Source organism: Myotis brandtii, unplaced genomic scaffold, assembly GCF_000412655.1.
Source record: "Myotis brandtii unplaced genomic scaffold, ASM41265v1 scaffold253, whole genome shotgun sequence".
In the NCBI taxonomy this organism is placed as follows: domain Eukaryota; kingdom Metazoa; phylum Chordata; class Mammalia; order Chiroptera; family Vespertilionidae; genus Myotis; species Myotis brandtii.
In genome coordinates, this window is record NW_005359590.1 from 2,274,626 (window position 1) to 2,292,658 (window position 18,033).

The 18,033-nt window shown below is 36.1% G+C and overlaps 1 protein-coding gene across 1 annotated transcript in view; it reads left to right on the top strand.

The window, feature by feature from the left end:
* MAP4K5 (mitogen-activated protein kinase kinase kinase kinase 5) overlaps window positions 1–18,033 on the top strand; it is a 119,324-nt gene that overhangs the window by 85,391 nt on the left and 15,900 nt on the right. The window contains exons 18-29 of the mRNA XM_005867917.2: window positions 1,426–1,468; window positions 2,097–2,250; window positions 3,541–3,638; window positions 3,827–3,868; window positions 4,703–4,787; window positions 8,706–8,785; window positions 9,816–9,876; window positions 12,276–12,278; window positions 12,370–12,484; window positions 13,137–13,195; window positions 15,991–16,094; window positions 16,626–16,803. Coding sequence (XP_005867979.1) covers window positions 1,426–1,468; window positions 2,097–2,250; window positions 3,541–3,638; window positions 3,827–3,868; window positions 4,703–4,787; window positions 8,706–8,785; window positions 9,816–9,876; window positions 12,276–12,278; window positions 12,370–12,484; window positions 13,137–13,195; window positions 15,991–16,094; window positions 16,626–16,803 — 1,022 coding nt within the window. The remainder of the gene's footprint in view (window positions 1–1,425; window positions 1,469–2,096; window positions 2,251–3,540; window positions 3,639–3,826; window positions 3,869–4,702; window positions 4,788–8,705; window positions 8,786–9,815; window positions 9,877–12,275; window positions 12,279–12,369; window positions 12,485–13,136; window positions 13,196–15,990; window positions 16,095–16,625; window positions 16,804–18,033) is intronic.

Below are 18,033 nucleotides of genomic sequence, written 5' to 3' on the forward strand. Positions count from 1 at the left end.
TTTTTCTTTTTTATTGCTTAAAGTATTACTAAGGGTATTACATATGTGTCCTTTTTTTCCCCGCCCTTGACAATACCCCGGCTTCCCCTACCCCCCCAGTGTCTTATGTCCATTGGTTTTGCTTATATGCATGCATACAAGTCCTTCGGTTGATCTCTTACTCCCCTCCCTTCTGCCCCCCAACCCTCTCTGGCCTTCCCACTGCAGTTTGACAATCAGTTTGAGGCAGCTCTGCCTCTGTATCTATTATTGTTCAAAAGTTTGTAATGGTCTTTATTATCCATGAATGAGTGAGATCATGTGGTATTTTTCCTTCATTGACTGGCTTATTTCACTTAGCATAATGCTCTCCAGCTCCATCCATGCCGTTGCAAATTGTAAGAGTTCCTTCTTTTTTACAGCAGCATAGTATTCCATCGTGTAGATGTACCACAGTTTTCTAATCCATTCATCTACTGATGGGCACTTAGGCTGTTTCCAGATCTTAGCTATGGTGAATTGTGCTGCTATGAACATATGGGTGCATATATCCTTTCTGATTGGTGTTTCTGGTTTCTTGGGATATATTCCTAGAAGTGGGATCACAGGGTCAAATGGGAGTTCCATGTTTTGTTTTTTGAGGAAACTCCATACTGTCTTCCATAGTGGCTGCACCAGTCTGCATTCCCACCAGCAGTGCACGAGTGTTCCTTTTTCTCCACATCCTCTCCAGCACTTGTCGTTTGTTGATTTGTTGATGATAGCCATTCTGACAGGTGTGAGATGGTACCTCATTGTTGTTTTGATTTGCATCTCTCGGATGATTAGTGACTTTGAGCATGTTTTCATATGTCTCTTGGCTTTCTGAATGTCCTCTTTTGAAAGGTGTCTATTTAGATCCTTTGCCCATTTTTTGATTGGATTGTTTATCTTCTTTTTGTTAAGTTGTATGAGTTCCCTATAAATTTTGGAGATTAGGCCCTTCCACCTGGAGATCTTGCTAAAATGCAGATTCTGATTCAGTGGGCTAGAAGGTGCATTTATAAAAGTTTCTAAGTGATGCCAATGTTGCTGATCTGTTTACCCCAGTTAGACCAGCAGAGGACTTGATATGACCATTTGAACCTATGATTCACTGTGGGTTTCAACTCTAGGATTCTGGCTCTGTGTTTTCCTACTAAGTTTAATTTAGTTTTTATTATATATTAAATGTTGCCAAGCATAACTATAAAGTAAAAAAGCCTTCTATTCAGTGTATAAAAATCTCTATTTTTTCGTTATACTAATACAGTTTGACAGAATGAGATCTTGGGTTTTCTTACAGATTTCTAAAATACTTTGTACCGTGATCTAATTGTCTTTTCTATCCCCTAATGCACATTTAATAGCGTATCTATGTTATGATAATTTATCACCATCTAAATTGCATTTTTCTTTTCATATTAGATCAACCTCAAAACGGGCAATACCACCTCCCCTTCCTCCTAAGGTGAGCTGTTGGTAGATTTTAAATAATAAATCCTTGTTTAAATAAGAAAGTAATTAAAACTTTTAAATAATGTTATTAAATTTGTTCAGAATTCTTTTAAATATATTTTAGATGCAGTTTTGTTTGAGAGGTGGTATGGAGATATAAAGTATATATTAAAGATTTCATAAGAAATATAAGATTTTAATAGCTATTAGAAAAAGGCAAAAATAGGTTATTACTCATTTGAAAAAATACTTGGCTGCATGGAGAGGAATCATTATTTACATTCCTGCTTTATTACTGCAGTTTGACATTTCAGTAGAGTCGTACTTCATTAAGTCATTTTCTTGCTGTTTCTAGATATTAAATATTTTATGCCTTATTTACATAATTTTATTAGTTATAAAAATTTTATCAACTTTAGGCTATGGTTGATTAAAAATCACATGGCAAATTTATGGCTATGTTGAGACAGTAACTCAACTCTTGCTTACTTTACTTATTATTTAGCAAAGTGAATTGAACTCTAAGAAAGAAAAATAGGCATGTCCTCCTCCCCCTAAAGTCTTAGATGCATAATGATAATGAAGTGTTACTGTTTTATATTCAAATTTATTAAAGTACTTTTGTATCTTATTAACACTAGCCAAGAATAAACAGTTACCCTGAAGACAACCTCCTAGATGAAGAAAAATCATCAACTATAAAACGTTGCCCTGATTCAGAGAACAGAGCTCCCCAAGTTCTCAGAAGACAGAGTAGCCCAAGTTGTGTTCCTGCAGCTGAGACTTCCTCTATTGGTATGGCTAGCAGTATTGGCAGCCCTGGAGTACATACAGCTAGATATTTTGATCTGGGCAAATAAATGAAAGTGAAAATTGAAAGGAAAGCCATTTTGATCATGTTTTAAAGAATGTCTTTTTTTCTTTAGTCAGTTTTATTAGTCTTTAAATCTTTGTGAAATTTCTTTAAAATTCCACATGGATGAGCTATACATAGATTCAGTCCAACTCAACCCTAATTTGATTCCTCACTAAATATTGCAGGATCTAGAAAGATGAATGGATGTTCTGCCATCCAGAAGTTCAGAATCTATAGTAGAAGTTATACCTATGTACACATAACATTAGACAAGACAGTTTGTATAAGTGTCTTCTACAATAATTAACTATATGTAATAGAGGACGAGAGATACCTGAGAGAGATAAGGATAGGGGAGAAGAAATGGGCCCTTGCAAAGTATTTAAGGGCTTGGGGAGCCTTCTGTAGGTGGAGCCAGTGCTGGCAGGCATTCTTGGAGAACAAGAAAGAATGAACAAATGCATTGAAGCAGGAAAATTTGAATGTGTTGGAAATACAGTCTAGTATGGTAGAAGTGTGAGCTTTTAAAGGGAGATTGGACCAAAAAGATAGAATGAAGTTCAATTATGAAAGGCCTTGAATATCAGTATCAATTGGTCAGATTTCATTTTTCTCACATGAAAAGACATTTGTTGTTTTCATGCATATAGATCACTGCTAAAGATGCTATGCTACCTGTATAGAATCCAGAGAAAGGTACGAAAGATACCTTAACTTGTCTGGTGGAGAATATTTCCCAATAAAGGACTACCCAATATTATGCTAAGTGAAATAAATCGGAGAAAGACAAATACCATATAATTTCGCTTATATATGTAATCTAAAGTAAAAAAAACAACAAATGAACAAACAAAAACAGGTTCATTGATATAGAGAGCAGACTGATGGTTGCCAGAGGGGAGGAGTGATTTGGAAGGCTGGATGAAAAAGGCGAAGGGATGAAGAAGTACAAATTGCTGGTTATGAAATAGTCACAGGAATATAAAATACAGCATAGAGAATATTGTCAGTAATACTATAATAACCAAGTATGGTGCCAAGTGGGTACTTGAGATATGGGGGAGTGGGGCAATCACTTTGTAAAGTATATACTTGTTTAACCACTATGCTGTACACCTGAATGTAGACTGTAAAACTGAAAAACAAGTAGTGGGGGAAAGGGAAAGTTGTTTTTCAAGGAAAGTACTTACTTATATGGTTCTTCAACTTTTAAACATGATTCTCTTTAGGAAATGGTGATGGTATTTCAAAACTGATTAGCGAAAATACAGAAGGATCAGCACAAGCACCACAACTCCCACGAAAAAAGGACAAGCGAGAGTTCCCTGTAGGTATAACAGGCACTTGGTTATTAGTTGTAACTAATGCTGTATTTATCATATAAGGGGCATAGTCTATTAAATTTAAGAATTTAAATAACTAAATTTCAAAATGTATAAAGTTTTTTTAAGGCTTGAAAAAAGGCTTAAGAGGTCTTACAGTATTAATGATTTTTTTTTTTTTTTTTTACCACAGAAACCAGTCATCAATGGCCTCCCACCCACCCCAAAAGTGCTGGTAAGGAATATTTTTATGTGAATTACTTACCAATTTTTATCTCTTTAGAAGCAGCAGCAGATTGTTTATCAAGCCATTGAATGGAAAGGTTTATAAAATACCAAGGCATTAAATGTATTTGGGTATACCATATACCCTAATTTGAGTGAGTTCGATAGAACTTGTAGAGTTTCACTTTTTTATAAATATGGGCAGTTGGGTTCTCAGATTAGCCTACAAAGGCCAATTTAATTCCAATGTGATGATATTAGTGGTACTGTGTCCTCTTCATTATATGGGTTAAATATTTTTCTACATATGAAGCTATTTTCACGTTGAACTGTGCACAACTAAAAAAAACAGGGACACTTTTGTTAATGCTTGTTCTTGGGTCTTTCAGTAGAACCTATCATATGAATAGGATGCTTTATAAATTGTACTTTTTTATTTAGTAAAAGTCTAACATATAGTATAAATATTAGTATATTAAAGAGTTATAGCACAATTATAACCAAGGTAGCGTTACTCAGTAAAATCATCCATTGTTTCACATTATTAAATATTAGTCCTAAAAATAAGCAGTGACTTAAAATTCCTAGGATATCATTAACATGAGTAGATGTTTTGATAAATTTGATATTTTTGCCCTAAAATATGGATTACACAGGAAAGATTATGAGACCCTGTTGGTAGAAGGGGTTAAATAACAGAAATGTGACTTTTGTTTTGTAATGAAGCTATAAGTGTATGTAAATAAGAGTCAGTTTATCATTTCATAATAATCTTAGCCATTTTCTAAGAATATACAAAATTATTTAATCAAAGAAGTCAACATTTTTTTTCTTTATAAATAAGATGGGAGCATGTTTTTCCAAAGTTTTTGATGGCTGCCCTTTGAAAATTAATTGTGCAACATCCTGGATACATCCAGATACAAAAGGTAAAATTTCCGAACTTTTATGTACATCTCCAATAAAATACTTGTTATGGGAAAGGATCTTTATGATCAGTGAACTGAGGTTGTTACTTTAAAATATGACTTAGAGCCTAGGTGGTTTAGCTCAGTGGATAGAGCAGCAGACTAGAAGAGTTCCTGGTTCGATTTTGGTCAAGGACACAAACCTTGATTGCAGGCTCCATCCCGGCCCTGGTTGGGGTGCGTGTGGGAGGCAACCAATCAATGTGTCTCTCTTTCACATCGATGTTTCTCTCTCTGAGTCTCTTCCCCTTCCTTCCACTCTCTCTAAAGATCAATGGAAAAATATCCTCGGGTAAGGATTAACAACAACAAAAAATATGACTTAGATATTAAATAGTGTAGGTACCTGCAACACTTAAGTAGGTTAATAGACTTTTTTATTTAAAGCATTAGAATGTAAGAGTATACATACAGGAACTGAGCCAGCCTGCATGGCTCAGTGGTTGAGCATTGACCTATGAACCAGGAGGTCATGGTTTGATTCCCGGTCAGGGCACATGCCCAAGTTGTGGGCTCAATCCCCAGTGTGGGGCGTGCAGGAGGCAGCCAATTAATCAATGATTTCTTTCATCATTGTTGTTTCTCTCTCTCCCTATCCCTTCCTCTCTGAAATCAATTTATTTATATACTAGAGGCCCAATGCACGAAGATTCATGCAAGAATAGGCCTTCCTTCCCCTGGCTGCTGGCACTGGTTTCCCTCCAGCACCCAGGACCCAGGCCTTCGCTCTGGCTGCTGGCTCCCACCTTCGCTCCGGGCCGGCTGCCACCATCTTTGTCGTGTTAATTTGCATATTCCCTCCTTATTGGCTCCGGCAGTTGTACATCCCTCTCACAATCCAAGACTGCTGGCTCCAAAGCGCTCACCTGCCTGCCTGCCTGATAGCCCCTAACTGCTTCCGGGCGCCTCCATCTTTGTCACGAAGTGATGGTCAGTTTGCATATTCTGTCTTTATTAGCCAGGACTAGAGGCCCGTTGCAGGAGGATTCCTGCAAGAATAGGGCTTCGCTCCCATCTCTGTGGCTCCTCCCCCCCCCCCCATCTCTGTGGCTCCTCCCCCGCCTGTCTCTGCAGCTCCTACCCCGCCCATCTCTGTGGCTCCTACCCCACCCGTCTCCGCTACCTCGGCTCCGTTAGTTGGCTTCCTTCTACAGTGTCTTCAGTCTTCGCTCCCAGCTGGTATATGCAAATTAGCCACCATCTCTGTTGATGGTTAATTTGCATATCCCATTGATTAGCCGATGGGAGGTGTAGCGAAGGTACGGTTAATTACTATGTTTGTCTATTATTAGATAGGATTATATAAAGTATACAGGAACTGTTCCTGATTAAAGGAGACCAAAGAGACATCACAACTGATTACACTCATACTTTGGGATTTTCTTTTATGTAAAAAGACAATGCTTGGACAGCTGATAATCTCAATATTATTTCACTGTTAATTTTCTGATTTTGATCATTGTTCTGTGATTATATAAGAAGTTGTTCTTTTTCTTTAAGAAATGCATACCGAAATACTTAGGAGCAAAAGGGCATTAGGCTTGTAACTTATCTGAAGCAAAAAAAAAAAAAAAAGTTCAGCAAAAAATGTGTTTATGGAAAGAGAAAGAAGGATAAAGCCAAAGTAGTAAATGTTAACAGATGTGGGATCTTGTGTGAAGGACATTCAGGAATTCTTTGTACTATTACAACTTTTCTGCAAGTGTGAAATACTGACAAATTTTATTTTTAAAAATTTAGACTACATTTTTAAAGTGAGAAAGCATAATATATAGAGGCAAAAATTTGGAATCAAACAGATCTGGATTTGAATCCCTGTTTTGTCATTACTGTGTGACTTGGGAAAGATACTTTGGTTCTCAGTATAATCATTTATAACAGCTGTTACTATAACTCACCTTGTTGCAAGGAAGCAGAGCCTACCTGGGTGTCTGGTAATTAGCAAACAGAAATTAGGTAGTAGAGGGTGTTTAGGAAATGTTTGTTTCTATTTCAACACAGTAATAAAACAGGTCATATCATATAATTATCTGCTTTAAATATCATTATTACAAAATATAACAAAGTATTTTTAACAGTAAGGAAATTTATTTTTTTGTGTATGTGTTTATAAATTTAAATTTTGATATAATTTCAAACTTACAGAAAAATTAGAAAAATAGTGCAAGAAACTCAGAATCATTGTTTGTTTCTATTTTGCCCATTTGTCTTACTATACCCTTATGTGCGTTTTTTTTCTGAATCACTTGAGAATGACTTGAAAACATAATGCTCTCTTCCCCTTAAATTTCCCTTATATTTCTTAGGAACAAGAATCATCTCTTAACATAACCACAATACAATTATAAAGATCAGGAAATTTATCAGTGATATAATACTATTTTTTAATCCATAATGCATATTTAAATTTTATTAATTACCCCAATAATATCTTTTATCATTTCTGCCCTTTCCCCACCCCCCATTCAAAATTCAAGGTCACATGTGACAGTTAGCTATCATGTCTCTTTAGTCTATGTTATTAGTCCAGAACAGTTTATCAACCTTTCCATCTCTCTCTTGATCTTGACATTTTTTTTAAAAATATATTTTATTGGTTTTTTACAGAGAGGAAGGGAGAGGGATAGAGAGTTAGAAACATCGATGAGAGAGAAACACTGATCAGCTGCCTCCTGCACACTCCCCACCGGGGATGTGCCCGAAACCAAGGTACATGCCCTTGACCGGAATCGAACCTGGGACCTTTGAGTCCGCAGGCTGACGCTCTATCCACTGAGCCAAACCAGTCAGGGCGATCTTGACATTTTTGAAGCTACTTAGTTTGTAGAATGTCCTTTAATTTGGGTGAGTCTTCATGCTTAGATCAGGTTATGCATTTTTGGCAGGAATATCACAGAAGTGTTATTGTGCTCATCTCAGTGCATATAGCAGGAGGCACATATCAGCTCAACAAATACTAGTGACATTAACATTGACCAGTTGTTTTAGGCAATGTTCACTAGCTAGATTCTCTACGGTCAAATTACTGTTTTTTCCTTTCTAATAAAGAAGTACTTATTTTCCCAAACTAATTGACAATAAGTGTGGAGATACATTAAAACTATATAAATATCCTCTTGCTCATCAGACTTTTCACCAACTAGTTTAAGCGTCCATTGGTGACAATCCATTGATATCTATTGACACAGTAATTTTCCCTTCTTTACCATTCATTCAAGTATTTTTACCAATTTGAATGTATGAATTCTTTTTTTTATTCAGTAAGGTATGATCTATCACTTTTAATATTTATTGTAGCCCTTAAATTGTCAGAATTTTTGAGCAGTGGGAGCTCCTGTGTTCTTTTGTTTGATATGTCTCATCATTTTTTGAGCACTTCCTTACTTTCTGAAACAGCAAGATTTCTAAACTAATCTTACACTTTCCTTGCCCAGGATTAGAATCCTTGTTTTTAAAGTTGAAAATAATATTTAGAAACCACGGTTTGTATACTGGGTATGCTCATGATTTCTGATGTGTCATAATTTATAATTTCTATTTAATTTGTAGTTTCCTTGTTCAAAGAGTATTTGAGATGTCTGGTAAAAAATATATAGCTAATAATAAAAAAAGCTTAAGATACAAAAATTATTATGTTGAAAAAAGGATGTATAGATAAAGCCTGAGTGAGTTAGTAATAGTGCATATATCTGCTTTTAAAAATAAGAAAAGAATTGGAGAAAGTTAAAGAAGGTGGCATGGATTTTAAAAAATAATTTTTCTTTGCATGGATGTGTGGCTGTCTGACTCTTAGTACCATTAAAAAAATAGAGACATTATTTTAATGAGTGATTTCAGAAACTGATAGTAAATTCTGGTGGTTTATCTCAACTATTTTAGATCAGTACATTATTTTTGGAACTGAAGACGGTATTTACACATTGAATCTCAATGAGCTACATGAGGCAACAATGGAACAGGTAATTCAGGAGTTTTAACTCAAGAAGAGTTGAGTAAATTGAGCAAAAGAAATATCTTAATTTCAAATCAATTTATATGGGCCTCAGTTTTAATTTTTATGATTTAAATATTTAAAGAAGTGAAATTATACATACACACACACACACACACACACACATATACTAGAGGCCTGGTGCATGAAATTCGTGCACTGGGGAGGGGGAGGCCCTCAGCCCAACCTGCAATCTGGGACCCCTCAGGGCCCGGGGGTGTCCGACTGCCGGTTTAGGCCCGATCCCTGTGGACCGGCAGTTGTACATCCCTCTCACAATCCAAGACTGCTGGCTCCAAAGCGCTCACCTGCCTGCCTGCCTGATAGCCCCTAACTGCTTCTGCCTGCCAGCCTGATCACCCCCTAACCCCCTCCCCTGCAGGCCTGGTCCCCCCAACTGCCCTCCCCTGCAGGCCTGGTCCCCCCAACTGCCCTCCCCTGCAGGCCTGGTCACCCCTAACTGCTGTCCCCTTCCAGCCCGGTCACCCCAACTGCCCTCTCCTGCCGGCCCGGTCACCCCCAACTGCCCTCCCCTCCTGGTCCAGTCGCCCCAACTGCCCTCCCCTGCCGACCTGGTTGCCCCTAACTGCCCTCCCCTGCCAGCCCATTCGCCCCTAACTGCCCTTCCCTGCAGGCCCAGTTGCCCCCAACAGCCCTCCCCTGCCAACCTGGTCGCCCCTAACTGCCCTCCCCTGCTAGCCTGGTGGCCCACAACAGCCCTCTCCTGCCAGCCATCTTGACCATATGGGGGTGGCCATCTTTTGACCACATGGGGGTGGCCATCTTTGTGTGATGGTGTGATGGTCAATTTGCATATTAGGCTTTTATCATATATAGCTTAGAAAGGTTTTTTCTGTATGGTTTTAGTAATTTACTGAAATGTAGAAAATAGTTATTTTTATACTATTTCAGACTGTTGGAATTTGGAGGTTAAGAGGTAAGAAGATGAAAATTGGAGAGTTTTAACTATCTTTTCTCTCTCTTTTTTTTTAATATAGTTATTTCCAAGGAAATGTACTTGGCTCTATGTCATCAATAATACTTTAATGTCATTATCAGGTATGTATATGATAACCATAATGTAAAAAATAAATCATAGACAAGCAGAGAAATATAATTTTAATATACATTATTTAAAAATGTTATTTGTTATTCTGTGTATAATCTAGTATAGTACCGTTAAGTCCTGCAAATGTTTTTTTACCAACTTAGAATGGGAAGAAACTTTGAGAAGGGACCCTATCTTCCATTAAGGTAGCACTTCCCAAATCTTCCCAGGATCTCAGCATCAGAGAAATAGCACAGTGATTGTCACCTGAGGCCATGCCCTTCCACCCATCCACCTCCACTGTCACTATTATTCCTGCCTTCTGTTGAGAATTAACAGTTGAAGGGAAAGAATCAGAGATGCTTTCTTCTCTGTTATCTTGAGCAAGTCTCTCTCAGGTTTAGTTTTCTTAATTGTAAATGAGAATGATGGTCATGGTGGTAACAGTAACAGCCTCAGGTTGCTGTGAGGATTGGATGAGATAATACCCAGAGTGCTTGATAAACTGAAGACTTCAACAGATGTTTCCTGGTAGAATTCATGTTATTCTGGGCCACATATTAATTATCTTAGACCGATGCTTTAAAGTCTTATAGACAAGTGGGTTCCAGAGCAACCTATTCTAATTTTGTTTTTGTGTTTTCCTTTTTTTGTTGGTTGTTGGGGACAGGTTCATGGGTGGTATTTCAGGCTTTTTTTTTCCATTCTTACCTACAAAAACCTATTTTCTTTTACATTTAGATTTAATAGGCTACCTAGAGATTTGCTGCTTGCTTTTATTTTGATAGTAGAGTACAAGATAATTATTTCTCTGTTCCTTAATTAATCCTAATACTATTAACTATTAAAATAGCACTCACCCCTTTCTCTGCTTTGAATAATTAAATAATTTTAGTATTTAAAAATTTTTAAAAATTCTTTTTGTTTGATACTCTCTTGTGCTGTGTATCAGTGGATCATGTGAGGGTTCTATCCCTGCTCTATTTACTGTACTGTCAGATATATCCGTATTAAGTGTACCTTCCAGCTACTTTTGCTTAAAGCATCAGTGCTGATATACATTCTTGTTGATAGGTAGAGCATTATGAACTGTGGCCTAATTTAAGAAATGTTATTTTCATAATTTTAAGTGTGGATGTGTAACTTAAATTCTTCCACTAACCATCACCTAATTAGAAATTCTTAAGGCGTTTATATATGTAAGCTAATGACAGTATTTACGAAGAACATATTACTTGATTGTGCATAAATAGCTTGTAAGAAGTGGGGTCCTCGAAAGAGTATTTAATCTCTTTGATTTAAATTATGTTTCCCCAAAATTTTATATTCTTTTGTTTAACAAAATAATTAATTTATGATGATGATGATGAAAATAAACTTAAACACAATTGTTTCAGTTAATTTACAATTTTGAATTATATACATATAAGATCACTTTCCTCTAACACTTCTTTTATATCTACTCATGCCTGTCTTGGAAATAAGCTTAAAAACCACACAGATACATTTTATATATTTATAAAATGACTAAGGAAAATAGGGGAAGGTTATCCTATAAATTAGTTCTTTCCATGTTCTAGTTGAAATGACCCATAAAACAGAATGAATTAATAGGAGAAAATATTGTTCTGCTTAAGAGTCTGCGTTTATGTGGATGTGCATACATACATGTACTTGTGTGTTTAGCTGCCTAGCTAGTTACATAGTATATAGGGATAATGGAGAAAAGAAGGGTGGTGCAATGTTAGGCAGAATGTTTGTATTCTAAAAAACTACAGAGAATTTTGTTGAGGATGAGAATAGCGCACACACTCTCCACACACACATATGTACATACATACAGGGTGGGCCAAAAGTAGGTTTACAGTTGTTAGTATGAGAAATATAATGATTAATAATTAATAATTAGTAATAAGAAATTACTTTACATACAACTGTAAACCTTTTGCCTCACCCTGTGTGTGTATGTATATATAAAGTTTTCTAATGTTAAAATGATAAATACTGTTTTATGTTCTTATAATACCACAAAAAAAAAGGTGTTTTTATAAATTATTAATAAATAGCTCTATCCCAGAAAATAATGTAACATAGTTTTATAGAATTTTCCATGTTATACTAAAATAATCTAATGCACATCATTGTAACTCAATCCATTGTACAAAGATGTTCAGCAATGTTCTTTCTATGTTGACTTCATTAAGGATTATGTATATTCTACCCAGGTCACCTACTAGTCAGAATATTCCTAATTTGTGTATTAAGAAACACAATTGCCTACTTTCTTAAAACTAACTTTACCTATTATCTTTCAAAATAGTATTAACTGGGTTTTTTATTTGTTTGTTTGTTTGTATGTGTTTTTCTATATTGGTTGGCTTTTTGAACATTTCTGGACTCCTCATTTTAGAAGGTAATTATGTTTTTGTGGTTTTTTTGCTTGAAAATTACATTTTTTCTTCTGTAAATGATTCTAATAAAAATAACATATTTCTCTTTTATAGGAAAAAGCTTTCAGCTCTACTCTCATAATCTTATAGCTTTGTTTGAACAAGCCAAAAAACTAGGATTAGCTGCTCATATTCAAACTCATAGGTTTCCAGACCGCATACTACCAAGGTACAAAATATTTTTATTATCCTGGGAGAGAAGGAAATTGGTGTTTATTTTTAAAACAGCCATTATTCTTTGCCCACTGAAAAACGTTTTGTCTTGATTTTGAAAGATCTGTATTTTCATGAGAATTCCCCTATGGAAGTATTTTTAGTGCATCTTATTTTATTTTAAATTTTCATCACAGTTTACTTTTAATATTATTTTGTTTTGGTTTTAGGAATATAGCATAGTGGTTAAACAATCATGTATTTTATAAAGTGTTCCCCCTGATATTTTCACTACCCACCTGGCACCATATATAGCTATCTTAATATCATTGAATATATTCCCTATGCTATACTTTACATTCCCATGACTATTTTGTAACTACCAATTTGAACTTCTTAATCCCTTCACATCTTTTACCAAGTCCCCCAACCCCCAGTTCACTTCTGGCAACTGCCAGTCCACTCTCTGTGTCTATGAGTCTGTTTCTATAGAAGTTTTATAATACAGATTCCCAGGCCCTGCCTCAGTCTTATAAAATCATACTTTAGGGTCAGAGTCCAAGACAGTTTTATTTAAAGCTCCTTGACGGTTCTGTTGCAACTGATTCACAGACCACTGTTTGGAAGCCATTACAATAGAGTACATTTATATTGTCTTATGTTTTCAGAAAATTTGCTTTAACTACAAAGATTCCTGATACAAAAGGCTGCCACAAATGTTGCATAGGTGAGTAAATGCTATTTCTCAAACTGATGATTAGACTTATAATATCAAATTATGCTGAAGAGACTTATCTGAAAAGACTTATAATATCAAATAGGAAGGAAGATAGGCTTTATATTTGTTTTTATAAGGAATTAAGGGGCCAGTGAAGCACAAGAATGTATAGTGGGGCATGGGATAAAAATGCTTGGAGATAGTAGTCCTAATGCTTTCTCAGAGCATAGTGTGCCTAGAATTTTCTAACCTTAGTCCCTGAGGCTGTATCTCTGCTACTGTCCTACTTTCATTTACTTAACACTTCTATTTAACAGTTATTGCTTAGTGCTTTATGAACATTATTATTGCTGGAGTTAAGCCAACCAAGAATCAGAGAAAACAGTCCATACATGAATACACTCATTTCTATTCCAATTGCAAATTTGGGGGCTTCCTAAAATTACCTTCATGTTCAAAAATTCTCTTGAAGGACTCACTGAAAGTGGTTTTATACTCATGGTTATGGTTTATTACAGGGAAAGGATATGAATTAAAATCAGCCAAGGGAAGAAGTGTATGGGACAGAGTCTAGGAAAAGTATTAAATGCAGAGCTTCTGTTGACCCCTCCCTAAGGAGTTATGGATAGCATTACTTTTCTGACAATGATGCGTGGCAGTACACAGCATTTCCAACCAGGGAAGCTTACTCAAACCTCAACACATAGGCATGATTGATTGCCCCCAGGGCTGATCTCAGTATCCAGCCCCTCTGGAGGTCGGTCAACTGATACTGCATGACCCAAAGCCCCTCTCTTAACTCACATTGTTGTCTTTCTGGAATGACCAGTTCCCCTTTAGACTCTCCAGTGTTGCCAGCCCCCACTCTAAATCATATTGTCAGACTATCCAGTGACCCAAGGGCCCAGGCAAACTAAGATACTCCTATCAGTTATGACATTCCTAAGGCTTAGAGAGTACCTCCCAGAAGGGACAACAGAATGCAGACCTCGTTTGATAAGGTTAAATTCTGTACTGTATACTTATCTTACTTAACCCTAACACCACTCTGTGATACTTGCTATGTTACTAGTAAGTAACAGAACCTGGGATCAGACCCAGTCCATGACTTCAGATCCTGAGCTCCTAACTTCCTGTTTATTCTTTTTGTTAAATTAGTGGCCATACACAATGATCTTCATGCTACATGATTCCAAGCATACTCTCTAGTTGAAAGCAAATTTCATGCGCGTTTTTCTAGAGGAGAATCAGGTTCATATCTATTATCAGATCATGACTCAAGAAAGGTCTAGATGCTTACAATCTAAGATATAAACTCATAAATATAGGGTGTCCCCCCAAAAATGTATACACATTTGAATGATTATAAAGTCAATTTATTAACATACAGTTCATTTTCAAAAGTTAAAAGAATCTACAGAAATGAATAATTTTTTTTCAATGCCTGTTTTCAAACTGATGACCATTCTGTCCAGGCACTGCTGATAACACGAAGCAATGGAATTACAAACATCAAGAATCATTTCGTTCAGTCTTTGTGCGCCCTTAATTCGTCAGCTGTTGCTGGTTTTGTACTGTGAACTTTATCTTTTATTTATCCCCATAAAAAAGTCTAGTGGATAAATTTTCTTTGTTCAAAGCTTAGTCTGGCTTCACCCATTATTTCAAATCAGTTAAACCTGAAGTGAAAGGAGTGAAAATTAAGTGAGCGAACAGCTGTTAAAGTGTGTATACATTTTTTGGGGGGGTTATGTATGTCCCAAAAAATGTATACATACTTTGAGTAATTATAAAGGCAGTGTTTGTCCTTCAACTGCATTTTCAAATTTCCAGTAGCATTTTTGGATGAATTTCCTTTGTTCAAAGCTTAGTCTGGCTGAAAAGAAAGAAACATCCATTGAGATACTAGCTGTTAAAGTGTGTGTCCATGTTTTGGGGACACCAGTACATTAAGATAGAGCTTATTGCAAATAACTACTTTTATAATCATTATTGATGGGTGTCAAATTGCAGAGAAGGAAAGACCAATAAGTTTTTATAGATTTGAGTCAAGGAAGTTACATCTCTAGCAAGATGTAAAACAGTTATTTTCACCTTGTTTTAACTCAGCTGTAAACTATACCAAAAATGAAATCATAGATTTCAGTTGCCTCCTAGACCTTGTCCGGATTCTCTCTTTCGGTCAATTTACTTAAGCGGCTCTTCAACTTGCATACTAGTTTAGGTGTTTTAGTGCTTAAAATACTGTTCTTGTAAAAAAGTTCCTCTGCTTAACAATGCACTATATTAAAAGTGTTTAGAAATCAATGTATATAATTTTAAAATAAAGAGGTAATGTCGGGGGCAATGGGGGAATAAGGACACATATGTAATACCTTAATAAAAAAAAATTTTAAAATAAAGAGGTAAAAAACTGAAAAGGAAAGGGTAGCAACCCTTCCCCCCCAAAAATACATCTTTGTACTCATTCTTATCATCCTAGTGAACAGAAACAATAATTTTCCTTTATCAGCTAAATAATTGCTTCAAATAGTTCTTCCATCCACTGAAGGCCACGTTTCCTAGTTTTTTCCCCATGTATATTAGCATTGCCTTTATAAAGAAAGATGAGTCAGCTTTTAGGTGAGTCTAGCTTTTAGCTAAACTAATGATTTTTTTAAAATATCTTTTTTTCATTTATAGTTTATATTCAATATTATTTTGTATTATTTTCAGGTGTATAGCATATGGTTAGACATAAACCAGTTATGTTTTCATAGAAAGGTATTCAGTGTTTTAGGTATGTCTGTTTTGCTTCCTTCCAGTCAGAAACCCTTACACAGGACATAAATACCTCTGTGGAGCTTTACAGTCTGGAATTGTTTTACTTCAGTGGTATGAGCCAATGCAGAAATTCATGTTGATAAAGGTATATATTACTTTGTTTACATTTTTCTTCTTCAGAAAACACTAGTGTGCAACTGAACTTAAAATTTTAAGATTCCATTATTACTGTGTAGAATGGGCATGTTTATAGTTATTTATAGATAGGTCTTTATTTGGGTTAGGAGTTTTTTGTTCTTAAGATTGCCTTTTTTTTTTTTTTTTTTTTTTTTTTAAATTTCCTTTTTTTTTTTTTTTTTTTTTTTTTTAGCAAAAGCAAAGTTTTATTACAGAAAAGCTACCTCCTGCAGGGAGGGGACCCAAGTGGGTTGTCCTCCTCTTTAACTTACGTTAATAAACTTTCAGAAGCATCACAGCCATGAAGATGAATGTGGTCAATTCTCTAAAACATATTTTATAGATATTTATAATCCTTATGGTGATTATTTTTAGAATTACATCGATCAAGAAAATGAAAGCCTTTCCATTGACTTTATTCAGCAGCAATATTCTTTCTAAATTGTACTTCTATTCAGAGATTGTTTCTAAATTATACTTTTTTTGTTTATTTTTACAGCACTTTGATTTTCCTCTGCCAAGTCCTTTGAATGTTTTTGAAATGCTGGTAATACCAGAACAAGAATACCCTATGGTCTGTGTAGCTATTAGCAAAGGCACCGAATCAAATCAGGTAGTTCAGTTTGAGACAATCAATTTGAATTCTGCATCATCATGGTTTACAGAAATTGGTGCTGGTAAGTGTTTTTATCTTATGTTAAAATATTGATGCTTTTGCATATGAAAAAAAACAGAATGGTTTCAACTAATGTGGGTTCAGTCAAATAAACACTCAGATCATAGTTTCCCAAGTAAGCCTAGAGAATCATGTACATACAGTTTATGATCTCTACTTGCCTGAGGTAATTTGATACAAATTATTTTACCAAGGAAAATTTTAATGATTTAAGTTTTCCGAGATACAGGGCTGGGGAAAAGTAGGTTTACAATTATGAGTATGTGAAACACAGAGTTTATTCTTGTATTATTGTGTATTTATTTGTATTTTTTCATACAAACAACTGTGGACCTACTTTTGCCCACCCCTGTACTTTTTCAAATTTTACTAGCTTCTCAAGCAAAAAGGTTTCCTTTTTTTTTCTATCACTTTTTCCCTCAACACTGCTTAGAATCATTGAGTTCAAGTGCTTTCCATGTGTGGCAACCAAGCTTTACCATTTAAAGATACAGGGACATATCTCTTGCACTGTCTGAGAATGATTCATTAGCTTAGGATTTTATCCAATGTGTCTCAATGGAAGTTCAGAAAAAGTTGGGAAGTTTATATTCATACTTTAAAATTGGAACAAATCAATCAACTTATTTTTAACATCTCCATAGTAAGTGAAATGAAGGGGTCTTCATTTTTTCTCATTTATTTGTTGTGCTAGTGTATTATTTGATCATTTGTAACTGCAGGTTTATGAAGACATTTTTATACAAGAAGTCAGGCAAACTTTAGTTATAGCTATTTCATTACTGACTCATCTTGTGAAGAAGTCCATTATAACTATCTAAAGTTTGATGTTTCTTATTAAATACTAGAGGCCCGGTGCACAAAAATTTGTGCACTCGGAAGGGGGAGGGAGGGGGGCCCTTCAGCCCAGCCTGTGCCCTCTGGCAGTCTGGGACCCCTCGGGAGATAACGACCTGCTGGCTTAGGCCTGCTTCCGGGTGGCAGAGGGCACGCCCAATCCCTAGGTGCAGCCCCTGGTCAGGCTCAGAGCAGGGCCGATTGGGGAGTTGGGGCGCTGCCCCTTGTCATGCACAGAGCAGGGCGGATCGGGAGGTTGCGATGCCACCCTCAGTCACGTTCAGGGTAGGGCCCATAGGGGGATTGGGGCACCGCCCCCTGTCATACTCAAGGCAGGGTCGATGGGGAGGTTGCGACGCCACCCCCTGTCACGCACAGAGCAGGGCCGATCAGG